The sequence below is a fragment of the Alligator mississippiensis genome, chromosome 1 (assembly GCF_030867095.1).
Source record: "Alligator mississippiensis isolate rAllMis1 chromosome 1, rAllMis1, whole genome shotgun sequence".
Lineage (NCBI taxonomy): Eukaryota > Metazoa > Chordata > Crocodylia > Alligatoridae > Alligator > Alligator mississippiensis.
This window is the reverse complement of record NC_081824.1, coordinates 247,967,043-247,993,036: the sequence shown is the minus strand read 5'-3', so window position 1 is coordinate 247,993,036 and position 25,994 is coordinate 247,967,043. Positions and strand designations below refer to the sequence as shown.

Here is a 25,994-nt window from a genome sequence, read left to right as displayed (position 1 = left end):
CCGGATCCAATCTCTTCGCACGATGTATCTAGCCCATGGGATGTAGGTTGCTGACCTTTTGGGTGTTGATTCCACATACTGAGAGGACTTAAGCAGAAAACAAATGCATTTCAATATAAGCCTAAAAAAAAAACTGAAAAAGAAAGATAAAGTTTGCTATTGATTGCTTTAACATGAATAATGCTGGCCCCAGGCTAAACATTCCTCAAGTCAGTCTTGGATACACCAAAATCTCTACAGGCCAGCATTCCCTTAAACTGTGTGGTGTGCGCGGCTGTGCAGATGTGCCTGCCAGCACAGCATGAGCACACCTGCACGGCTGTGCATGCTGCGCAGCTTAGAGAGAACGCTGCTACAGGCATGAAGCAGGTGAGGCTTTAAACATGGCAATATGCTTTGGTGGGTCCAGCATTCTGTGCAGCCATTGGGAAAAGCCAAAAAAAGTTATTTTCCCTAAAGTAGAAAATGGCAAATGTGACTCTCCTCTCACCTCTGAGGTTCTCCACTCTGTGGAAGAGGAAGATGCAGAAGAGATTATTGGCCACTACTTTCAAAGACAAAAGCCTTATAAATGATAATTTCTTGGAGTGAACAGGACTTCTTCCAGAAGTGAAGTGAACTTTCCTATTCCATGAGAGGCAGGAGGTCCCTTCTCCTTCTCAGCAGTAACAGTTCCTTAAGACAGAGCAGATGCAGACTCACCTCTCATCTCCAAGAAAGTAATGCATGTTGCACTTCCAGACTCGCCCATTTTGGGTCTTTGACAGATGGCATATCATCCCATGGGGAAGGAATTAAAACCAGTCATTCAGGGCTCCCATCTATTTCCAAAGTGCATGTGTAGACAAGACGAGGGGCATGTGTACACAACACTTTAAAGTGGGTTAAATGCTCTTGCACCACTTTAATGGTGTTGGTGTTTGCACGAATCGGCGGTATATTGTGCAATTAATTCCAACCACTGTAGCACATTTGGCGGCATGGGCGACTGGTGCCACCTTAGTGGGAACACATGTCCCCCCAGGGACCAGTCACCAACGGGTGGGGGGGGCGCAGCCGAGCACACCGACCAGGAAGTGGCCACAGTTCTCCTGGAAGTGGCCACAGTGCTTCATCTACGCTCCCACTCTCTGCCCAGCACTTGCAGGGGGAGCACCCCTGTGCACCCCCTATGCGTCACCACTGTTTGGTGGCATAATGTGCCCTAAATGACTTTGGGGCACAGCAAACTAAAACACCTCTGAGGTGTTTTAGTTTGCTGCCCTACAGCTGCAGAGCGAAGTACCGGGCTCCATGCAGCTCAGGGGCTGTGCAGGCAGCCTGGCAGCAGCCCAGGAAGGCAGGCTCCACCAAAGGGGAAAAAAAAAAAAGGGCAAGCCTGATCTTTTTTTTTTTTTCCCCTGGAGCTTGCCTGTCTGCATACACTGCACAGGGACCCAGTCCTTCCCTCAGTGGCTGTGATGCCCCTTGGGACTGCCCGAGCCAGGTGCCTGCAGGTGGGTATAAAAGAAAAAGAGAGCCAGAGATTATTGTTAAAGCTTCATATTTATAAACCACAATTTGGAATCTTCTGTTGAATGGGGATATGCCACAGTGGAGAAGACTTCAATTTTTGGCAAGCAAACAGTAGAAAGCAGAACTGTGATTTTGTCCTTAATTTGAAAGTCTGGGGAGATGCATAACCAAACCCGTTTCCCAACAAACCTCCTCACCACCCCGATCCCCTCCCATGGTGACAGGAATTCCTTCACATCATCTTCAGTTTTGACAAAAAATGAACAATTTTAATGACAGTGTCTCCAAATTCAAAGAATTAGAGTGGGGGAAAAGAAATTCCTAAGAAGAGTCATATACCTCCTTTCATATAGGACTAAAATGACATGTGGGATGGTTTTGCCCACATAAAAAATCTGGCCAGAGGATCAAGTTTGGGTTATAGGAGGCTGCACCCCAACAGTTGGCTGCTTCTTGGTCACACTGGCACACCATTTTTTCACACCTGTCTGTCAGCTTATCTGAAAAAAGAAAATGAAAATGGAGGGTAACTGGTTAAAATTGTGCTGAGACCATCAGAAAGTGATACCTAGCTGACAATGGGCTGCGTTCAGGAATCAGTAGGGAATGATCATTGAATGGGCTAGGGAGAGGCAAATAACAGATTTTTGCCTCAGTGACCAAATCAAATATTCATTATATTTGACCTGCAATTAATGTTTTGCTTAGTTTTTGGGTTACTTTACCCTTTTATTTTATGCTTTTCAAAAAGGAATCCCTTCTCCTCCCCCCAAAAACCATTATTTTAGAGCAGAAAGCTGATGTTTTCTTTTGAACACACTGAAATAAAATCTTTCTGATTTTTTCAAAATTTTAACACCCACATTTTGACTGTTACAGTTTGCCATTTTTAATCAGTAAATTAAACAATCTACTGTAAACAATCTAACAGTTCAAAGCCATCCTTAATTCTGACTGCCTTGGCTTTTCAAAAAAATCCCCCAAAGCACCCAATTTATGAAAATTTGCATCATAGTCTTTTTTTTAAACTAGAATTGTACTTACCCAGAAGCTACCTAGATTATACTTTGCTTCTATTCTGAAAAGTGACTCAGTGAAAATCATGTCACAAGTTCCATTTTCACTGTCTCTCAATGATTTCAGTATCACATGCACGCCATTTATAAGTAAAAGGTGTTTTCTTTCCCCCCAGCCTTGCAAATTCAAGTTGTCATGTGAGGATCACATTGGGTTCTATCCTCTCACACTGTATAACTTTTAATAAAAAGTCTGCAAGCCAAATGAGACTTTCCATGACTCCTGTTGATGTGATTGCAGAAGTGTAAGTCATTGGAACTTCAACAGTTTTGCTGGTGGTATCCAAGGATGAGTGAAATGTGCCAATCTCTTCCAGAGCTTTGCAAGGTGCAGAATAAAGCCCTGTGAAGAATTAGAGTCAGATCTTATTCCACTTATTGGACATTTATGTGGACTTAGGCACTTAAATGTCCTGTTTTTCCAATGACCACTGAATACTGGGTATTTTTTTCCCTTGACTTCAATGGGCTCTGAATTAGACCCACAAGAAGCACACCCAGGGTGGGTTCATAAGATGCTATTTTATGTAATAAAGACATTGGAATTGTGCATTGAGTGGTGAAATATTAAATATTGCCTTGTTGTGGACTCTTTGCACAGGGCTGAATTCCACTCACATAAATAGCAAAAAAGAGATATTGAAATTAGGTGATTTTTTTCTTTAGTCACCTTTTCTGCTTTTGTCTCTGCCTTGATTCCTCCTTGCCTCCACTCCTTATGTTGTCCCAATATCATACCCAGTGCCATGAGTCTAATGTAATTAGAACCATTTGGTTTGGCATTTATTCCAAGAACTGAATGGTTTCTTTTTTTGGGCCTCGCAGCCTGAAGTATTTCATACACGCTCAAATATTTCCTGAGCACCGTTCTCACATGCAAATAGGCAGGACACAGAAAGAAATGCACGCTCTGATGCACTTGAACTGAAAAAAACACAGCATCACCATTTTTAATTCAGCAAACAAAACTGTGATATAGCAGCAAAAGGGAAAGTAAATAAGTTTCCCAGTAAAAGAAGGTTCTGTTTAATTCCTCAGAAAATATTCATGTTTATAGTGTGGTTACCAACAAGCAATGCATTTATTCACAGCCTAAATACCATCAGCAGTTCTGCTTTTAGCTTTCTTTTACATTTTCCCTCTCTGCATTCCCTGAAATTAAATCTTTTCCCTGATTTGAACTAGGTCAGACATTATGGGTGCAGACAGAAGTGCAGCTCCTAGCTGTAACTCAGAACAATTTTTCAAAGCGTTCTGAATTACAACACCACCCCAGACCAAACAGAAGTTCACTGTTGGTTCCGGGGGGGGAGGGGAATTTAGCTACCAAATGGGAGCCTGCAGCCAGGTTCCTATAGCACCTCAGGGGGGCTCCAACACACCCACCCCATCCTCCAGGGGGGTGGGCCTGAAAACCCCTCAAACTGAACTTTTTCTGCTCCCTTTCCCCCCTCCCATTCTGAAAACAGCCGCAGGCTGGGAGCTGGTAGACACAAGTTACAAAAGACGCTACATTTTTAAATGTCTTTATCTGATACTGCATGCAATGAAGAATCATATTTTCACCCAATAGGCCATTTTTGAAGCTGTCTGCAGCCATGCACTTGTGTTTGGTCACAGCTATAAACTGCTTTCTGTGGCCACATTGAGTGAAGTGTCACTTCTCTCTGCACCCCTTATCTCCCAGCAAAGCCTGTTGGGCTCTAGCTTGGGATGGGGGATTTACCTCGAGAAGAGGAAAGACATCATTTCAATCACTACTCCTTTTGTGGGGGAGGGGTCGCATAAAGAGGGAAGGCAACTCTAAGTTGCCACCTTGGTCTGCATTGCAGAACTGCTAGTGCAGGCCATCAGGGACTTGGCCTAGCTTCAAGAGTTAGCCTAAATCTGTTTCATCCCTGTCTGCTGGCTCAACTGTAACAGCCACACAGTCACTACATCTTCACAAAGCAGTGCCAGAAGAGTCATGTCAGCTACAGGGCATGAAAAGGCAACCCCTCCAGTTGACACAATGCAATGAATAATGCGTGTAACAGCAAGTGGAAGTGGGGGCAGTCTGCAGAACTGTGATGACTGCTAATTTTGACAACTCCCAGGAACCCTCAGGGCTGGGGGCTAAGGGAAAAAGGAAGAGTAAGCATTAGGCTGGAAGAGGGAGAAGAAAGAAGAGCCTGCACATGGAACCTCGCCAGTCTTGCATGAGGAGTGTACAGTGGAGCTGGGGATCCCATTGGCTTGGCCAGTTGGGACTATGGACTGGAAGAGCTGAACTCAGACTTGGGGGCAGCTGCAGGCTGCTGTTTGAGTACTCTGGGGCTAAAGGCTTGTTTGGGGACACCTGCAGGGGTGTATGGAGGAAATTAAGGTACTGAGTATACATTAGTACAGTTATTAAAGTTCCTTTATCTTTTACCTATTCCCTACCTTTGGCCCATTGGTTTGTGACCCCAACCCCTATGATTTTCTATATAAAAGTGGAAACTCCCCCTTGTTTCTTGCGCTAGTTTCTGGGGCTGTAAGGTTGGCACAAAAGATCTTCTAGCAAAACTTCCTTTCCTTTGTGGGTGCAGCTCTGTCAGCAGAAGGTGGCTTTTGCTGTCAGAATTGCTATTATTCAAGGGAGCAGTATAGCCCTGACAGCAGTAAAACACTGCCAACAGAGCTGAATCCATTGCCAAGGGGCCTGGCAGCTGCTGCCTTAGCTGCAGCAACCCCTATAGGAAAAATAGAGCCTCACAAGTTCCTTTATTGGACTTGCTGGCTATGACGCCAAACCACACTACTACTATTTGTTCACTGCACATCACCACAGCTTAGGGCTTGCCTACATCACAAAGCTGCTGCCACTATAGCTAAGCAGGATAACTAGGTAAGCAGAGCCCCCTTGTAGATATACAGCAACAGCAAGTTTCTTCTATTAGCTTAATTCAGTCACTTTCCTGAGTGACCACAACAAAGCTGGTGGAAGTCTTTTCTGATAGCATCACAGCATCCAAACAGCGTTTTTGTTAGCACAGCTACACTGGCTAGGAGGTGGGGTGATTTTTTCACACTAGGGGCTGACAGAACCATGCTGGCAAAGCTGACCAGGCCTCAGCAAGAATTATCTCCATGTGAAATCCTAGTACAGACAAAGGAGACTCACAGGTGGCCAGGAGGATGGCTGGAGTAAAGATGAGCTGAAACAGTGAAGGTGCATGGAAACAGTGCTTTGCTTGATCAACACTGTTTGTTTTAATAGACTGTGCGAGCACTTGGGGAGAGGCACTGCAGCTCTTTGTGCCATGTCAGGTACCCCCTGCAGACTTTTGGCTGCTAGAGGTGTTGAGCTTTATATGTGGAGATGCTTTGTCTGTGTCAAAGGAAGTTGCTCTGATGTGCTGGTAATTCACACTTGGGTCTGGCTTTCCCATTCTGTGATGCACATAGCACTTGCTGTGTGCACAGCTCATTTTACCTCCAGGCTCTTTTGGAAATCATGCAACAAAGACATAAAAGTTAAAAATTCCAGTATGGTGAGCATCCATCCCCGATATGTCAACCCACCCATGGAACTTGCTCAAAGGCTGCAGAGTCTGGGAAGTACACCTCAAGCAAGACTCTCTCTGACTAAATAGGATTTATTTTTCCAAATAAGAACTGCAGCCTCTGTATGGCCTATGTCTGTGCTACCACAGAAAGTCCAGTCATGCAAGCTAGGGCAGGTCCTTCACCACTGAAGCCAAAAGAGGTTTTGCAAACTTTATGGGATTTTAGTGGGATGTCCATGTGAGTTGGTGCAATGGGGTCAGGGCTTTAGTTAACCCAGCTTTACCTAGTAACATATGTTTTTCCTAATATTAAGTAATCACAAATGAAAGAGGGTGTCATAGCTTAATTGCAGTGTAGGAAGAAAATGGTCATACAGAATGCCTCTGCTGTGCCACAGCCGAGTGTTTGACAGAGGATCAGGATGTGTAGATGCATCTAGTTCCTTGTAAGGGAAATTCTCAACATCTCTGAGACTGTTCTAAGCAACACTATATCACTCTAGGGGTCATGAACAGCTCAGAATATGCAGGCACGTATATAGCTTGGGGTTTATTCCTACTTCAGGCAGAGAATCTTATTTCATCATAGTTTGAAAAATCTGAGGGAAGGAATGAAAAGAGAGTTTAGGAGGAGAGAAGCTGGGGGCCTAAAGGAAACCATTTTTAAATGTTTTTGCTGCCATTGCAGCACTTAGGCAAGATGAATTTAAAAAGTAGCTGCTAGGGCTGTGCAAAATTTCGCTGGGTGTTTCGTTTTGAAGCTGTTTCGATGCATTTTGAGCTCAAAACAGCGAAATTGAAACAAAACAAAAGCCTTCAAAACAGCTTTGAAAAGAAACAAGGGCACTTGAAACATTTTGAAGTTTCAAAACTTTTTGAGTTTCAAAGCCAGGCTTACTTGGCTTCAGCGCCAGTCCCAGCTGGCAGTAGCAGTCTCTTGTCATGCGGCAGGCAGATTGGGGGCTGGCCTGCACCCCTGGGAGGGCTGCGGGGGCTGTGCCGGACTCCTCCCAGGGGTGCGGGCCCTGATGTGCCTGCACCCCCGGAACAGTGCTTTCAAAACTAAATGAAACTCAAAACAAAATGAAACTCGAAATGAAACACTGTCCCATTGAAACGTCAAAACAGAAGTCAAAGCGTAACGGTGCTGTTTCACACAGCCCTAGTAGCTGCCTGATCTAGTTTGATACCTTGACCAAAGATGTTAAACCCACCACACATGAAGCATGCATGCTAGTCTGTCCTCTTTAGGACAAAGGACTAACCCGAGTTGACACACAATTAAAGCAGTCATTTCCTTACCGCATACCACAGTGTTGCCTTCACAGATCCATTCATATCTCTGCATCTTGGGGTCGCAGCCTTCCCGCTCTGCCTTGTCATAACAGCAGTCATGCTTGTGGCAACACCTTTCAGCAACAAAGAAACCGAGTTATGTCCGTCAGGCTGTGGCTGTTTGCTTTTCTCAAGTACTTCACAGCATACCTCAGGAGTTCAGTGTTCTGAAGAAACTAATCATGTCTCCAATTGTCTAATGTCACCCTGCTCTGACTGGAAATTCTCTATTGTTCAGGCAAGTGCTCTGTCAATGCAGCAAAAGCCAGCAAAGCTGTAGAACTTACTGTAGAAATTAATGAGAAAAAAAGAATAGATTAGACTTTGCTGCCCTTCCTTATGTACACTTAGATCAGTGGTTCTCAACCTTTTTTGGACTCAAGGCACTCTTCATTGGACTCAAGATACACCTCCATAACTTGTAAAACGAGCAGCACCCAATTTCAAGTCCCTGACAGCCCGTACTAGCAATTCTGCGATACACACTAAGGGCGTGTCCAGACGTGTGTGGATGTTTGGTTCCCCGGGGACAAGCAGCAGCGGCATACCTTGCACTGCTGCTACTTGTCCCTGGGGAACGCCTATGCCATGCACACTTTGGCATGTGGCAAATCACCCTGGGGGTGGTAGGGAAGGCTGGGCCAGCACTGGGCTGGCCCCATCAGCCTTACCTGGGGTCCCAGGGGCTTCCCAGGGCTGCAGCAGTGGTGATTCTGCTGCGTGGAGCCAGGCCAGCAGCCTGAGGGCGGCTTCAGGTGGCCTGGCTCTGCTTTGGAGCAGTGCACACCGCCTGTGCGTGCACTGTTCATTTTTTTTTCCATGTTTTTTTTTGACCCCTGGATATCCAAAAAAGGGGAGCAGCACACACATGGGCAGTGCTCCCTTGCAGCATGGAGAACATCTAAATGTGCAGTATGTGGCTCCGCAAATGTGTTTGCAGTACCACATACCATGCGGCCACGCTCGTCTGGACGTGGCCTAAGGCGGCAATTTAGAATTGCCCTCCCTCTTATGCTACCCTCCCAAAATGGAGTAGTGATTGAAATGAACCCACTTTCAAAAACTAATTTATAGATCACAGTGCTTATGTCCTTGCACAGGGGCACAGTAGTGGGGACTGGGGATCAGCCAGGCAGGACAAAACCCAAGCCTGTGCTTATCTGCTTATTTTATCTGCTTATCTCCTAATGCCTCACTTATCTCCTCACACATCTCCCTGGTTGAGAATCACTGACTTAGATACACAAGCTTATCAACTGCTTGGAGCAGGAAAAGACTTGACCCTGGCCCTGATTTATTTGTGCTGTAAGGCCTGGGGAATGTTCAAGGAGTTTCCCCAGCCTGTGCAGAGTCAGAAGCATGGCTCTATGGTAGACAACCTTGCACTCGTGTTATCACGAACAGGAGAGAGGTCTGGCCAGAGCTCTATTTACTCCAGGAGTTCTCAACAGTCCCCAGTCCCCAGGGAGCCATGAGCATAGCTTAGAGAAGCCTCAGAGTTGCTTTAATTATAACAATAGCCAGGTAGGCCCTCGGTCAAGTCCAGGATACTGCAAAGAGCAAAGGTGATGCCCTTAAAGACACCCTTCCTATGCTCAGCCCAGAGTATATAACTGAAAATGAGCTCATGTGCTGCAAGATACTCACAAAGGACACAACTTCTCTGGGTGTTAAGATCCAGAGCAATGGCTTGAAGCTGAGAAAAGATGGGTCTAGCTGAGGCACAAAGGGAAATGTATCAACAAAAAGCGTACTTAGTAAAATGCACTTGTTAGGGAGGTCCCTGGTGCCAGGGAGTAGTGCTGGGTGGGTGGGAGAAGGGAGAAAAGAAACCCAGTGTCTGAAATAATCTCTGCAGCAAGCATTCCTGGAGGGATTTCTGGCCCTGGACTGGAGGTAAAAATGATTCCTGGGTGTAAAATTTTTTGTTCAGTAATGAAGAGGATCCAGGTCTGCTTACCACAACATTGTCCATGAAGCCAGCCCCATTCCCATGCTCTCCAGGTGACCCTGCTCAGAACTTCCTCCCACCTGTGTCTGGCTGGAAAGTGGGGAGACTTTCCCTGGCCCATCACCCTGGCCAAGGCTGTTGTGCTCATTTGCAGGCAACTCAGCTCACCAGTCTGCAATTTCTAGCTTTGCTCTCTCCCAGGCCACGTCCACACATACAGGCATGTGTGGTTTGTGGTGCCACAACCTCTTTGTGGTGCCACAAACCACATGCATTGCATGTTAAACCATTTATGGCACTGCTAATTTAACACCAGGCAAAATTTGCTACCAGGATTTCCTGGTAGCAAAAAAACCCCAAAACAAACAAAAAAACCCCTGACAAAAACGTGGAACAAAGCACACGAAAATAGCATGCGTCAGGACAAACACGTAGCTCTGTGCTGAGGCACACTGTGCCCCAAGACAGGGGAGCAAGTAGCCCTGGGCTGGCTGCTCCCCTGTCTCCACACGCGACAGCGTGCCTATTCCTCCATCTCCATATGCCACTCCCTGGTTGGCTGGGGCGCAGAGTGCATCCTTGTGGGGGCTGCCTGGCAGCTAGCCCTACACTGAGGCACCCTGTGCTCGAGCCAGCACCCCCCACAGCACATGGAACCCAGTTGGAGCAGCACACTGGGAACTGGGAGGGGATGGACACAGGCAATTTGCCCGCAGCAGGATGCATCCTGCAACAAGTACATGTGCAGGGGCATGCGCCGCAGTACAAAGTAGTGGCACACATGCTCCTGTTCATCTGGATATGGCCCCTGACAGCAAACTGAACATCAGTTCCGGTTGCCTAAAATCCTGCTGCCCCATGGCATACTTCCAGAAGTACACTGCCATCCCATTAATACCCGTTTTGAGGGAAACTGGAAAAACTGGAAAGCAGATGGCAGATCTGTGGCTCAGGCTTTCATGGCAGAACTGTTGAACTCTGTGGCCTTCCAGACAAACCCCAAACTTCACAGCAAATTCTGTGGCTACAAAGCAGTAGAGAACACCAGGCTGTGGTCATGATAGAGCTTCTCTCTGCTGGCCTCACAGTGCATCAACATCCCAGCCTAGAGAGAGAGAGGAGGAGAAAGAAGCTGTAGCAAGGGACCAAACCCCACTAGCAGAGCTTTGGAGACCCCTCAAGCCTATTTGGAAGGTCCATTTGGCATCCACAACTCACAGGGAAGCTGAAATTTAATGTGTGTGTATGTGTGTCTTGTGCTATTTAGTCTGTGAGGTCTTCAGGGCAAGTACTGGTGTTCTATAAAGCATAGAGCATATTAACAGAGTTATAGACACTATTTACTTAAGTTGCACATTGCAGAAAATGAAAACGCCATCGTGAAAAGCTTACAGGATGAATAAGACACTCTACATCCCTCACTTGATCAACACAGAGGGAAGAACAGCTTCTTCTCACTGTCTCCACCTCCATGCCGTAGCTTTGTTCACATTCATATCTATGATAGCATAGTCTGGTAATTAGGGGAGCCCAGTCTTATGCTTCGGGGCTTCTTCTGGGGTCAGGACAGATAATTTCTCCCCGTTCATTACCAGCCAAATTAATTGTTTGGATTTGTTTCTCTGCAGCATTAGACCCTGATCACAGTTGGTGGCAGGGCACTGACCCAGGGGGTCCAAGGGTCTGAAGCAGTTACAGTAAGTCCTATGGACCGACATGCATGCTAAATTATTGCTCACATGCTCAGAGTTAAACTGACCACCATCAGGAAGGAATTCTCCATGTCATTTTGGTGCAGACCCCTGAGGGTTTCTTGCCTTTCTTTGCAGCAATGAGCAGGTACTTCTCATAGGGTCCAGCACACCCTTAGGCAAGGGCCTTAACAAAAACCATATCCAGCTGATACACATTTAGAGTAGCAGGTGCCAGTCCCTTTGATCCTGGATACCCCAAGAATCAAGGAAGAAGGGAACCTGATCCAGACAGAATAAACACTGCTGATCCACAGAGGGGACTGAAGGGATCTCCCAGTGCAGGGTCACACACTACTGAGCTGGGAAGGTAAAGGAGAGTATGGAGGATACCCCCGCTTCTAACAGGATTTTAGAGGGTTGGGGAACAAAGCAAGACAGCCTGCATCTGTCACATTTATCCTGAGTGGCCCGGAACAGCTTTGGCAAAAAAAAATTTACCCTGAGCAGTCATCTCTCCCCCTCCCCCCACTATCCTCTTATTTTCCCCATTGCAGGCAAAGGAACACAGCACAGTGCAAAGTGTTCTGGGAATCACAGTTCTCTAGACTGGCAATGGAGTTTGCTGAGGGAACTTTAATCCCATTTTTTTGCCACTGAAGCCTATGCCCAGAGGGCAAAAATAAATGCTAATTTTGGCAACAAAAAATGGGGTTCAATTCTTCCCCCAGAAGCAGCAAACCCCACTGCTGTTCTACAAAACTATGATTCCCAGAATGCTCTGTGCTCTATGAAAGCTTGCAAGAAGAACTTTTTCAACTGAGTTGTTCTAATAAAAGATATCAGATTTACCCAAAGAACCTTGTCTGCCTTGTGCTATATGACACACTTTACCTGTGCCAGTTACTTTGTGGAACCAGAAAGTGCTGCAAGGTGAGGCAGCAGGCAGGTGGCAGTGAGTAGCCCTGGGGTGAGGCACCTCCCCCCCAATTAAGAAGTGAGCCTGGGTACGTGCCCCATATGCCCAGCCCACATTAAGCTATTAGAATAAATTATGCAGGCACTCTAGCCTTTGCTGACAAGAAAGAGTTAATTTCCACTCTAATAAGGGATATATATTCTCTTAACTCAGTCAGATGCTACATGACTTGCCACACTAGCTCAGGACTTTGAGAATTCAACTGTATGTGCTCGCCACACTACAGTACACACCACCACAGGTTATTTTAAGTGAATTTGTTGTTTTTTCACAGGGCTCTGTGGTCAGTCTTAGACTGAAACATTTCAGAAGAGAGAGTTCATGCAGAATGTCTGCATGTTTTAATAAGGGCCTATGCAGACAGAGGAGGGAGCTCATAGAGGACACTGTGGCATGCTTCCTCAGGCACACGGGTTCCCACAAGTGCCTCAAACCTACCCTCTATTTCCTACACTGCTTCTCCATAGGTTGTTGGGTCAAGTTCAAAGCCCTGGTCCTCATTTTCAAGGCCCAGGGTGTTTAAAAATCAAGACCAACTCTGAGAGGAAGACCGTGGTCTAACTCTTCATTCTTCACACCAAACGGAACAACAGAAGCCCCTACAAGCAGGGGGAAGCTCATCCGTGCCACAGGCAGAACTTTCCCAGGGCTCTGCATGGACAGAACTGCCCCAAGCCTCGACACCTCCTGCTCCAAATGCAAGATGCATTTATTTGACCTTTTTTTCTCTAACTTAAACTTATAACAAAGCATGCCTGTGTCTGTGTAAGGAGAAACACAACTGTGCTTCTTCCTACTGGAGAGAGGATAAGAGAGAAAACGTACAACAGATGAAGCTCAATGCACTACCAACGCTCCAACATTATAGGAATGTGCACAGTCTGAGAGCCTTTGCAGACTCAGGCTAGATGCAATATACCCTTGTTGAGGCTGAGATGGCTTCTTTAGTGGACTTCAAAATTACTGTGATCCAAACTCAGCATGATAGGGTGAGAAGCACAATTCTTGTCTCATCACAGAGAATTCTAGTATGATCCAGTAAGCAGTCATAGAAGTTACAAGTATTGATGTTATGGCTAGCCACACATCAGAGACAGGGAAAACAAGACTCAGGGGGTTTTTTTTCCAATTGTCTGGTTCATAAAACTTGCTGAGTGCCTACCATGCCCACAAATTACTAATCATATTTTATATCATGGAAGTTGGTTTCTGGCTAGGAATACTAGTCTGTCATTTTAAAAAGAGAGAGCTGAGAAGGGTGGGTTTCAGAAAAAAAGTGTGAGGAAGCAGTCAGGAAGGCTAACCGCACCTTGTCATGCATTTACAGATGCATCACAAGCAGGTCCAGGGAGGTGATCCTTCCCCTCTATGCAGCACTGGTCAGGTCGCAGTTGGAGCACTGCATCCAGTTCTGGGTGCCACACTAGAAGAAGGATGTGGCTAACCTTAACCAGAGGAGGGCCGCTCGCATGGCAAGGGGGCAGCAGGCCAGGCCCTACAAAGATAGACTAAAGGGCCTGAATCTATTCAGCCTCCACAAGAGAAGACTGAGAGGGGCTCTGGTGGTCATGTATAAACTCACCAGGGGGGACCAGCAGAAAATAGGTGAGGCTCTGTTCTGTCGGGCACCACCTGGGATAGCAAGGAATAACAGCCATAGATTGATTGACAGCAGGTTCAGTCTTGCTATCAGGAGGCATTACTTTACAGTTAGGGCTGCCAGGCCCTGGAATGGGCTTCCAAGGGAGGTGGTGCTCTCCCCTACCTTAGGGGTCTTCAAGACAAGGCTGGACAGATATCTGGCTGGGGCATTATGATCCCAGCACTTGTTCCTGCCCAGGGCAGGGGGCTGGACTTCATGATCTGTTCAGGTCCCTTCTGACCCTAGAAACTATGAAAAATGGAGAGTCTGTAAGTGACCCGTGGTGGATAGTTTATAAGGGAACTGAAATAAAGGGCCTGACTCAACTCTTGTGTCATATAAATGCGGAGGTAGTTCACTGAAGTCAGTGGAGGTAGATCAGGGACAATCTGGTGAAAGTGAGAGGAGAATCGGGTCAGCTGGGTCAAATCCAGCCTCAGTGGAACCCATGGGCTGAATTTAGTTCAGTGCACTTTGCCTTCTCTGGCCTCATTTTAGTAGTTAGACTGGCAATTTCATCTCACAGATTTGTCTGCAAAATAAATGGCAGGTTTCATCTCAGACTTGCAAAGATTAAATCAACTGCAATTACAATGACGCTATTCACTGCCTTCAGAATTCTAGCAATGATATTTTAAAGCAGTAAATGGACAAACCTCCCTAGGACATTAGATTGCAATCTTCCATATTAGAAGCCTAATACAGCATTCAGACCTAGGTTCTGTGTTCCCACCGAAGAATGCAGCTATTGTTAATGGCTAAACGTAGGCACTCACAGGATCCAAATAGTGAGAGTCAGAGGAGGAAAGTTCTGCCAGGTTTATAGTGGCAGTGATGAATTGTGGGGTGATAATTCCTTGTTTCCTTCCCAGTTTTGTTTCTGAACTTTCAAAGATAAAGAGCAGAGGGCGGAAAATATCAACAGCAGTGTGAGAGGTGGGGCAAAGGCCAGTGGTCAAGTGGGTAGAGTTGAAGGGATCAGAGTGGTGTTTAAGCTTTGGGGAGGAGAAAGAACAGCGCATGGTGGAGGGCCTGAGTGATGAGAAGCAGGCAGGCAAACAGAAGGGGAGCAAAGAATCAGGGTTCAAGAGAAACGGAGCATGGAGGCAGAAGAAAAAAGAAGAGCAGGGCAGAGTAAGAGGAGTAAGGATGAGTAGCGGGGAGGTAGAGACAGGGGAAGTAGGCTGAAATAGAGAAACCAGCAGAGAGTGATAAGAAGGGGCTAAAGAGAAGCATCCACTGCATGAGGGAAACAGTTGCCCCTAAGTTGACTGTAAAATCAGAGGGTTGCATCTGCTGAGGAAAGCTAAGGCCTTTGGAGGCTGGTTCTCTTCTTGGTTCTGTTCTGTCCCAGGCCCACAGTTGCAAAATCACCTCAAGATGCCCCTTGTGAAGTGGATAAACAGCCAAGGCCTGTATCTAACAACTTCAGCCAGCCACTTCTGGTCAGGAAATACTCTTCTTTTCCATGCTTGAGTCTGGATTGGGCTTATAACAACCTGTTACTCCTTTGTTATACCAAAGGCCACAGCACCAGCCAGTAGGATCAGAGCACAGCTAAGCACTAGTCAGAAATACTGAAATAATTAAAAGCTTCACTTCACTGGTGAACTGCTTATTCAGTGAGTATTGTGCGAGAAGACCTGCACTGATGAACATAGGCAGCACTGGCTAGCAGAGACCAGTTAGTTCCAAAAGGGCACTGTACAGACATTACTGGTGGTAAGTCTTCACCTCCTGTTTGTCACATTACCAGTACAGTAACCATTGCCCATCCTTTCGGGGTTTTAACCACACATCAAGAATGGAAAAATCTCACCCTCCTTGTGCTGACAGCAAGTGTTTGCAAAAGGTGGATGACTCATTCACAGGGTGCCCAGCCCTCAAGGTGGTGAGGACCTCAGGGAATGAGCTAAGTTTCCTCAACACCCACTGACGTGAATGGTTATTCTGGGCATTCAGCACCTCACAGGATCAGGCCCTTAGTTAGGCATGTCTGCTCAGGACTTTTGCATGTTCTTTGGATTTAAACAGTACTTAAAGCTTGCTGGAAATTCATAAAACATCTAGCAGAGTGGAGTAAGGGAAGCAAGTGAATTGATCTCATATAAAGGTGACGTTGGTTTAACTAAAGGAACAGAGGCTGCCTATACACATGTTCAAGGGTGCAGGGGGGAACTAGAGTGGTTCCCAGAGAGCCACTCTAATTAAAATGCCTCACTATCACATATATTAAGTCCTCGCATGTTTAAAAATGGTCATAGGACACTTTATCTAAACCTCATTCAATTAGGTTTAGATAAAGTGCCCCTGCAGCAATATTTAAATGTGTGGGAGTTCATACACATGACAGTGAGGTCATGCTGGAGCATTATAATTAGAATGCAGAGCAGATTTGATTAACTGAGTCTGCTCTGATGCGTTCTAATTAGAATGTGAACCAGTATGTATACAGGGAGCCAGAGAGAATGAAAGAAAAGGGAAATTTTAATTACCAGAATAACACATTAGTGCTGTTGCTTGTAAACAACATTTGCAAACAAGTTACCTAGAAAGATTCCTCTTGTTTTGTACAATCAAAAGTGTCTCATTGCCCATATTTAGCTCTGTCTAGACAGACTGCCTGACTTAAGGAAAAGGAAATTACAACTTCTCCAATGGTGTTGAGAGCAAAAGTTGAACTGTCAAGAGCATGAGTCATTTTAAACATTCACTGCTCAAGGTAAGTATACCCCTTTTTACTTTCAATGGAAAATACTGCAATTAGCATGTTTGTTATAACTAGTGTGCCATGATGGCACACATTCCTTTTTATAAAGGTATATTCAGGAAGGGATTCCCAGAAGATTCCTCTAACAGGGGTGTCAAACATATGGCTGGTGGGTCAAATCCAGCCTGCAGAGGTGTTGTAACTGGCCCCCTGAGCAACTAGCAATTTACCAGAAGTTGTAGGGCAGGTCCTGTTCCAGAATTTGGTGGCATGGTCCAGCAGATGTGGCCCTTGGCAGCAGGAGGGGAACGAGGGCTGATACAGCCCTGGTCACCCGATGGCTAGTTGGCCCATTGCCACTGCTACCAGCATGGCAAGCAATTGCTTGGCCCACATGCTTGCTCTACATCCTTTGCTGCTGGCCCCGCCGCATGCCCTGGACCAGAGCCAAAGCAGCTGCGGCCTCCACATGCACCAGATCAAAGCCACCCCATGGTCTAGGCTAAATCCGGGCCAGCAAGGAACTCTACAGTCTGGATGCAGCCTGGGGCATGCAGTGAGTTTGACACCACAGCTCCAACAAACATGAGACAGAAACTTGTAGGGTCCAATATGGTGGAATTATGCGAATTTACACCAGATAAAAATCATTCTTTTTCTGCAACAAAACAAATCAGTGAGGGGTCATGAATAGCTGTAATTCAAGGGTCAAGGTTAAATTTTTAAAAGTGGCAATTCATATTATGTGTTTCCAGTTATTAGGCATCCAGATTGTGTCAATAGTATGAAATCCTGATCCTATTATTAAAGGGGATGTCAAAAGTCCCATTGATTTATCTTTTTCTGTCTATTAGGTACCTAAATGTGATCATTTTCTATCTTGCTTGAATCCTAGAAAAATCATCAGTGCAAGAGATGGGTGGATCCTCTTCCACATTGCTTTTTGCAATTTAGTCGTAAGGCTCAGAGGATGGTGCATCACAAAAATAAACATGTTAATGTTCTTTCAGGGACTCAAGCAGGGTGCAAGAGGATCACACTTAGGTACCTAGGTCCAGTTAAACAACTAAAAAGTGGAATGAGATTTGGATCTTGATTTTCATTGCATCAGCATCTCTCAGAGTCAGTTGAATTTGTGGATGTCCAACCTCTCAGCAAGTTGAGCCTTCAGTATCTTGAATAACCCTCCTTTCCCCGCCCCCCCAAAAAAATTTTATGCACTTAAAATCAGTGGAGTCACACTTCATATTAAGGTTCTATTTCTAGGGTGAAGAGATGATTGACTGATATTCTAAACAAGTTACTGCAATATGTGTTATAGATGGTAATAAGCAGATGACTAGAAGCTTCAAGAATCCTGTTGACCTGCTAGACTCTATAACCATCCATGACTATGGACTTATTGGCACAGCTAGTAGTTAAGCTATTATCTAAAAGGAATCTTAATATAAAGGGTGATTAACAAGGGCAACACTGGAGGCAAATTGTGGGTAAATAGATCAATTCAATTGTCTTTCATGGAAATGTTGCCCTTTACATCAGCAGAGAAACTGGTGGCCATTGACTGCAACATCTCTTCCTTACTTGTTTGCAGCCTGCATTCTGTTGGATGTTACAGAAATATGAAGTGTCTGCAACAGTTGGGTATTTTGGAAAAGTGCCGTGAGTCCCTTTGCAAACAGACTTTCACTTGCTTTCAGTCCTGAAGAAAGGTGAAATTAAGGGCAAATGCCCCCTTGCTTATTGATCTTAGATAAATGGAACTTCAAGGTTTAGAGAAGGACAGTGCTGTGTGCACAGAGGCACACTGCACTGTACAGGTAAAGGATCGGAGCTCACAGCACTCAAGAGGACTGAAGTCCATCAAACAAAAGGAATTGAATATATACCTGTCTCTGTGTGCCAGAGACAGAAAGGAATGGTTGAGCAACATCACCACAGGGTTATTGCTTCTTGCTTTTGGACATAAATAGCTCAATAACTTCTCAACAAGAACAGAAGTCAAAGAAGAGAAAACATTACCCCAGCACAATGCTCTGTTCCACTGACAGAATCTCCTGGTTGAAGGTGAACTGACATAGAGGAAAGCAAAAGTTTTCAATCACCCCTGCACCAATGTGGGATTCTTTCTTAGGAGAGAAAAGAAAAGGTGTTTCCATTCACCAGACCCTTCCAGATTGCAACTGTGTTTTGCTCCCACAGCTTTACTCCTTCCTCCCTACCCAGTGGAGTTCTGGTCCCCAGATAACTCTGTCAGTGCAGATCAACACCCAAACCCTCATTTTTTCATTGGCAGTGTTCCTGTGAGACAGGTTTCAATTGTGTCTCTGTGGCCACGTCTACACAAGACGCTGACTGCACAGTTATTACTGCGCAGTCATTTAGTATTTGTATACACAAGTACTAAATAACTGCAGTAACTGGAGTTACTGCACAGTAGTGTCCCCAAATGGCTTTTTGGTGATGCTGACTGTAGTAGCTTGTTACTACTGCACAGTAGTGTTGCATCATGCTTCGTGCCATGTGACACTACTGTGTAGTAGTAATGAGCTACTGCGCAGTCTGTGTCCTGTGTAAATGTGGCCCTATGGCTTACATGGATAACACAGACCACATCTACAGAACTAATTTCCTCTCAGTTTGCTATGGGCAATATGGGAGCAACGGGGTTATACGTGTCCCTGAAGGAATAACTTAAGGGAGACTGCAGACTTACACTTGGGCATATACCTGATGTTCTTCTTACCAGTCTGTTTTATCTTTAGGCCAGCCTTGTCCTCCGAGACCACAGTAGCATCCATAGCCTATGTATGCCAATGAAGAGCGTCCTGTGCCACACATTATGGTGCCAGACAATTCAATGAGTCCTCTCCTATGTAAGGAATGGGATTTTGCAAAAGCATCTTTCCATACTGCAAAGACAAGATGTAATATCACACCAGGTTTGAATAAGCTTTTCACAATTTTTTTTTATGCTGATGGATTTCTTTAAAATTCTGTGGCAGATTTTGGGCTTGATTTCAACTTTCAATCATAGAAAGGGAAGTGCCACACCGACATCTCAATTATTCATTGTTCCTAATTTCAGTACCGTAGTAGCTACGAGGCGCACAGGCTGCAAGGTTGTGCTTTTATCAGCAATGGACCATCTATGGCAATATAGTCACAGCTTAGATCCCCACCCCCACCCCACATTACACTGTCTCATTTCCAGACTTTCATGTGATTAGCAAATGTTAAAAGGAGGCAGTCCTGTTACTGTGTGTTGCACAGGCTTCTGATTGTTTCTCAGGACATTCCTCTGGGATCAAATGTACATTCCTGAAAAAGTAACAGTCTCCCTCACATACCTCATGTGTGCAGGTCTCATGGTAAAAGCACACGGCGTCTCTGCTATTAGAAAGCAGAGGAAAGCTGGCCTGAGGGAAGTTCCACAGACAACGCTAATGAAGCACATCTTGCCCAAGTAATGAGAGAAGCTGCCTACACTGAGAAGGAGGGATACAGAGAGTTCCCAGAGGTGCAGCATCTGTACTCACCTGCCTGAAGCAACAGCAGCACAAAAAGCTTGGGCTCCATTGAGGAGTCAGGAGGTCAGCTTTCCTTTCACTCTATCACCGGCAGCCTGAGCTGCCCTCAGTGAACCAAGGCGTGGGTGCGTCTCACAGTCTTCTTGCCCTTAGAGTTATATATTAAAGTGAAACATCCCCTCCTGACCTCTTCCAAGGTCCCGAGTCTGATGCCCGAATAAAAACCTGGTTCTTCCCCCAAAAAGACCTGGTCCTTCCCCCTCTCTCTTTGCCGGCAGAGCAGTGTGCCTCTATTTGCATATCATTACTCCTTTTGGGAGGGGCCCCTAGTGAGGAATTAGACTGCCACCGTCTCTTGGAAAGGTTGACATTCAGTCATTAAGCCTGGGTTCCTCCTCTAAGCTGTTTTGCTTACAGACCTGGTTAATCTCTAAACTGCATCATGGGGAGGGGCAAGACGAGCAGAGTGAATGCTGCTGTCTGTGACTTAGACTTCCAGCTTTTGGTAGCTGTGGTGACTGGAATTTCTTTTTAAAGACACTTCATTTCTGTTTTTTAATAACTGAAAATATTCATGTGAAAAAGTCACAAAAGTATAAAAAAAAATACACCTGAAATAACTTTAAACACAAGGCCCAAATATAGACCAAGGAACTAGGTTAATTCAAGGCCACTCCACAGCAAAACATATCCCCAGCCTATTTGTTCCTCAAGGTCTAAATGGCTAGACATTGTAAACTAATTTCTTCAGCCCTGCCCATTTCCACCCCTCCATCCTAACAGTTCATAGCTTACAGCCAAAAAGGCATGGTTTTAAGCAGCCTGAAGACAGAGTAGATACGCACCTTATAGACTAACTAAATACCATATAGAGAGACCACAGACTTCCGTGAACTTGAGCTCACTTCATTAGATGCTTTGAAAGGACAAGCCCAGAACACTGTATAGAGTAGAGTGATTGATCTGAATATAAAAAGTGCAAAAGGAAGAGGAAGGGGAAGGGGGAAGAGCGGAAAGGGGTGTGGGGCAGTACTGGGAGAGACATGCAAGCAAAGAACCCATAGGACAGAGTTCACCAAAGCTAACCCAGGTAATGGGCTCCCTGTTTAAACTGCACTTAACACAGGCCAGTTTGTGGGTGATTTCTTCATAGTTTCATAGTTGGTTTCATAGTTGGTAGGGTCGGAAGGGACCTGAGCAGATCATCAAGTCCGACTCCCTGCCAGGGCAGGAAAGAATACTGGGGTCAAACGACCCCGGCAAGGTGTTCATCCAGCCTCCTTTTAAAGACCCCCGGGGTAGGAGCCAGCACCACTTCTCTTGGAAGTTGGTTCCAGATCCTAGCCGCCCTGACAGTGAAGTAGCGCCTCCTGATATCTAGTCTGAATCTACCCTTTGCCAGCTTGTGACCGTTATTTCTTGTCACTTCTGGTAGTGCTCGGGGGAACAGGGACTCCCCCAATACGGAAGTAATCCAGGCCAGGATCAAGCCCACCAATTACTACCCCATGGTCCTAGTCCAGGTGGGTACTAATGATGCGGCCAGAAGAATCCCCAATCACCTGATGGCGGACTACAGTGCTCTAGGAGGCATGCTGAGGGAGTTCGGTGCACAGGTGGTATTCTCTTCCATCCTACCAGTGAACGGATGCAGAAGATGGCATGAGAACTGCATCAGAGAGACCAACTGGTGGCTTCGGCAGTGGTGTCTCGAGGCAGGCTTCGGCTTCCTGGACAACGACCCGCACATTATGACGAGGGACATGCTCAGTTGGGATGGGCTTCACCTGTCCCCCAAAGGTAAGCGTGTGTTTTCTTCTAGGTTGGCGGATCTCCTCCGACGGGCTTTAAACTAGGCTCGTCAGGGGGAGGGGAAGATGAGGGCGGGGGAAGCCATGGACCACCAAACCATGTGGCACCCACAAGGACAGCCCAGCCTGAAGAAGGAGAACATTGGGAACCTGCAAGCCATGGGGCAGCCAGCAGTACAGCACAGGTAAGCAACAAGAAGGTAAGAAATAAGGGGCCCCTTGGGACTCGGAGCGGGGGTCAGCAAAGGCACCAGTCACAGGGCTCAAGTGCCTATATACTAATGCTAGGAGCATGGGGAACAAGCAGGATGAACTAGCACTCCTGCTTGCACAAAACACCTATGACTTAGTAGGGCTAACGGAAACCTGGTGGGATTCTTCCCACGACTGGGCGGTACATACTGAGGGTTATAGATTGTACAGAAAGGACAGGGTGGGGGAAAAAGGGGGAGGGGTTGTGCTCTATGTCAATGAGCAATATATGTCAACCCTCATCAAGACGGAATCAAAGGATGAAGAAGTAGAAGGATTGTGGGTTAGGCTACATGGGGGGCAAGGAGAAAGGTTTTTGGTGGTAGGGGTCTGCTACAGACCCCCACACCAAGGGGAAGAAATAGATTTGGGGCTCCTGAGGCAGCTCTCGGAGACCATAAAAGCTAAAGAGGCAGTAGTTATGGGGGACCTAAACTACCCAGACATCTGCTGGGAGACGCAGACGGCAAAGTCCCACCATTCACGCAGGTTTCTAACCTGTGTACAGGACCTCCACCTGACACAGGAGGTACATGGTCCCACTAGGAGGAATGCCATACTGGATCTGGTATTGGCAACGGGGGATGACACGGTAGGGGACCTACAGATTGGTAGCCATCTGGGGGACAGTAATCACCTAATAATAGAATTCACCATAAGACGTCGAGTAGGTAAGGTAACTAGTAGGGTGAAAGTGCTAGACTTTAGGAAAACTGATTTCAATGAACTCAGGCGATTAGTCAAGGACGCACTGCAAAGTAGAAGTTTTGAAGTGATGGGAGCCCAAGAAGGGTGGCTGTGCCTTAAGGAAACGATCCTTTGGGCACAAAGAGAGACGATCCCGATGCGAGGAAAAAGAGGGAAAGGGGCCAGGAGTCTTCCTTGGATGACCAGAGAAATCCAGGGCAGCCTAAGGGCCAAAAGGGGAGCACATAAAAAGTGGAAACAGGGAGAGATCACCAAAGACGAATATACCTCCTCTGCTCGCGATTGTAGGGAGGCAGTTAGACAAGCCAAAGCTACCATGGAGCTGAGGATGGCATCACAAGTAAAGGACAACAAGAAATTGTTTTTTAGATATATAGGGAGTAAAAGGAAGGCCCAGGGAGGAATAGGACCCCTGCTAAATGGGCAGAAGCAATTGGTGACGGACAGGGGGGACAAGGCTGAACTCCTCAACGAGTTCTTTGCCTCAGTGTTCCTAAGCGAGGGGCAAGACAAGTCTCACACTGGGGTTGTAGAGAGGCAGCAGCAAGGCACCAGACTACCAGGCATAGACCCTGAGATGGTGCAGAGTCACTTGGAAGAACTGGATGCCTTTAAGTCGGCGGGCCCAGATGAGCTCCATCCGAGGGTGCTGAAGGCACTGGCCGACATTATTGCAGAGCCACTGGCAGGAATATTTGAATGCTCGTGGCGCACGGGCAAAGTCCCGGAGAACTAGAAAAGGGCCAATGTGGTCCCCATCTTCAAGAAGGGGAGGAAGGAGGACCCAGGCAACTATAGGCCAGTCAGTCTCACCTCCATCCTTGGCAAAATCTTTGAAAAAATTATCAAGGCTCACATTTGCGAGAGCCCAGCAGGACAAATTATGCTGAGGGGAAACCAGCACGGGTTCGTAGCAGGCAGATTGTGCCTGACTAATCTAGTATCTTTTTATGACCAGGTTATGAAATGCCTGGACACAGGAGGAGGGGTGGATGTCGTATACTTAGACTTCAGGAAGGCCTTCGATACGGTATCCCACCCCATACTGGTGAACAAGTTAAGAGGCTGTGACTTGGATGACTACACAGTCCGGTGGGTGGCGAATTGGCTGGAGGGTCGCACCCAGAGAGTAGTGGTGGATGGGTTGGTTTTGACCTGGAAGGGTGTGGGCAGTGGGGTCCCGCAGGGCTCGGTCCTTGGACCGATACTCTTTAATGTCTTCATCAGTGACTTGGACGAGGGAGTGAAATGTACTCTGTCCAAGTTTGCAGATGACACAAAGCTATGGGGAGAAGTGGACACGCTGGAGGGCAGGGAACAACTACAAGCAGACCTGGATAGGTTGGACAAGTGGGCAGAAAACAACAGGATGCAGTTCAACAAGGAGAAATGCAAAGTGCTGCACCTAGGGAGGAAAAATGTCCAGCACACCTACAGCCTAGGGAATGGCCTGCTGGGTGGCACGGAAGTGGAAAGGGATCTTGGAGTCCTAGTGGACTCTAAGATGAACATGAGTTGGCAGTGTGACGAAGCCATGAGAAAAGCCAATGGCACTTTATCGTGCATCAGCAGATGCATAACGAATAGATCCAAGGAGGTGATACTTCCCCTCTATCGGGCGCTGGTCAGACTGCTGTTGGAGTACTGCGTGCAATTCTGGGTGCCGCACTTCAAGAGGGATGCAGATAACCTGGAGAGGGTCCAGAGAAGGGCCACTCGTATGGTTAAGGGCCTGCAGACCAAGCCCTACGAGGAGAGACTAGAGAAACTGGACCTTTTCAGCCTTTGCAAGAGAAGGTTAAGAGGCGACTTTGTGGCTGCCTATAAGTTAATCACGGGGGCACAAAAGGGAATTGGTGTGGTTTTATTCACCAAGGCGCCCCCGGGGGTTACAAAAAATAATGGCCACAAGCTAGCAGAGAGCAGATTTAGATTGGACATTAGGAAGAACTTCTTCACAGTTAGTGGCCAAGGTCTGGAATGGGCTCCCAAGGGAGGTGGTGCTCTCCCCTACCCTGGGGGTCTACAAGAGGAGGTTAGATAAGCATCTAGCTGGGGTCATCTGAACCCAGCACTCTTTCCTGCCTATGCAGGGGGTCGGACTCGATGATCTATTGAGGTCCCTTCCGACCCCAACATCTATGAATCTATAAATACTTGCTGGTCCTCCCTAACCAGTTTGTAAATGGCCACTAGATCTCCCCTCAGCCTTCTCTTCTGGAGGCTGAACAGGTTCAGGTCCCGTAGCCTCTCCTCGTAGGGCCTGCCCTGCTGCCCCCTGATCATGCGAGTGGCCCTCCTCTGGACCCTCTCCATGCTGCCCACATCCCTCCTGAAGTGCGGCGCCCAGAACTGGACGCAGTACTCCAGCTGTGGCCTGACCAGTGTCACATAGAGAGGGAGGATCACCTCCTTGGACCTGCTCAAGATGCATCTGTGGGTGCATGACAAGGTACGGTTGGCCTTCCTCACCATGTCCCCACACTGTCGGCCCAGGTTTATTTTGGCATCAATAATGACTCCAAGATCCTTTTCTGCCTTTGCACTGACAAGAAGGGAGTTCCCCAGCCTGTAGGTCTGCTGCTGGTTCTTCCTCCCCAGGTGCAGTACCTGGCACTTGTCAGTGTTGAAACCCATCCTGTTCTCATCCGCCCACCCCTGTAACCTGTCTAGGTCTGACTGCAGCCTGTCCCCCCTTCTAGCATCCCCCATCTTAGTGTCGTCTGCAAATTTGGACAGGGTGCTTTTTACACCCCTGTCCAAGTCACTGATAAAGATGTTGAATAGTGCGGGCCCAAGGACTGAGCACTGGGGGACCCCACTGTCCACATTCCTCCAGGTTGAATAAGACCCGTCCACCACCACTCTTTGGGTGCGCCCCTCCAGCCAGTTAGTGACCCATCTGACTGTGTAGGTGTCAATGCCACAGTCCCCTAGTTTTTTAATGAGAATGGGGTGAGAGACAGTGTCGAAGGCCTTCCTAAAGTCCAGAAAGACTAGGTCCACTGCTACCCCTGCGTCTAAGGATTTTGTGACCTGGTCACAGAAGGCCACCAAGTTGGTCTGACAGGACCTGCCTCTAATGAACCCATGTTGGTTGCCCCTAAGCATAACCTCCCCTGCTGGCCCCTCATGGACATGCACCAGGATAATTCTCTCAAAAAGCTTACCCAGGATCGAGGTAAGACTAACTGGCTTATAGTTTCCTGGGTCCTCCTTCCTCCCTTTTTTGAAAACGGGAACCACATTGGCCTTTTTCTAGTC

General features: G+C 46.8%; 1 protein-coding gene across 3 annotated transcripts; it reads right to left on the bottom strand.

Moving 5' to 3' along the window:
- Positions 1 to 1,526: 1,526 nt before the first annotated feature.
- Positions 1,527 to 20,503, bottom strand: LOC102576954 (phospholipase A2). 3 transcript variants are annotated; one of them, XM_006275094.4, is made up of 5 exons: positions 19,969 to 20,503; positions 19,176 to 19,341; positions 7,424 to 7,530; positions 3,262 to 3,515; positions 1,930 to 2,015 (listed from the first exon to the last, which is right to left on the bottom strand). In XM_006275094.4, the coding sequence occupies exons 1-5, from the start codon at positions 20,006 to 20,008 to the stop codon at positions 2,007 to 2,009; spliced, it is 576 nt and encodes a 191-aa protein (XP_006275156.2). In that variant the 5' UTR covers positions 20,009 to 20,503; the 3' UTR covers positions 1,930 to 2,006. The 3 variants fall into 3 exon arrangements, with proteins under 3 accessions (XP_014459404.1, XP_006275156.2, XP_059576448.1); XM_059720465.1 differs by lacking the exon at positions 3,262 to 3,515 and adding an exon at positions 2,560 to 2,934 and having other exon boundaries at positions 1,941 to 2,015; positions 19,969 to 20,499; XM_014603918.3 differs by lacking the exon at positions 3,262 to 3,515 and having other exon boundaries at positions 1,527 to 2,015; positions 19,969 to 20,374.
- Between the last annotated feature and the right edge of the window lie 5,491 nt (positions 20,504 to 25,994).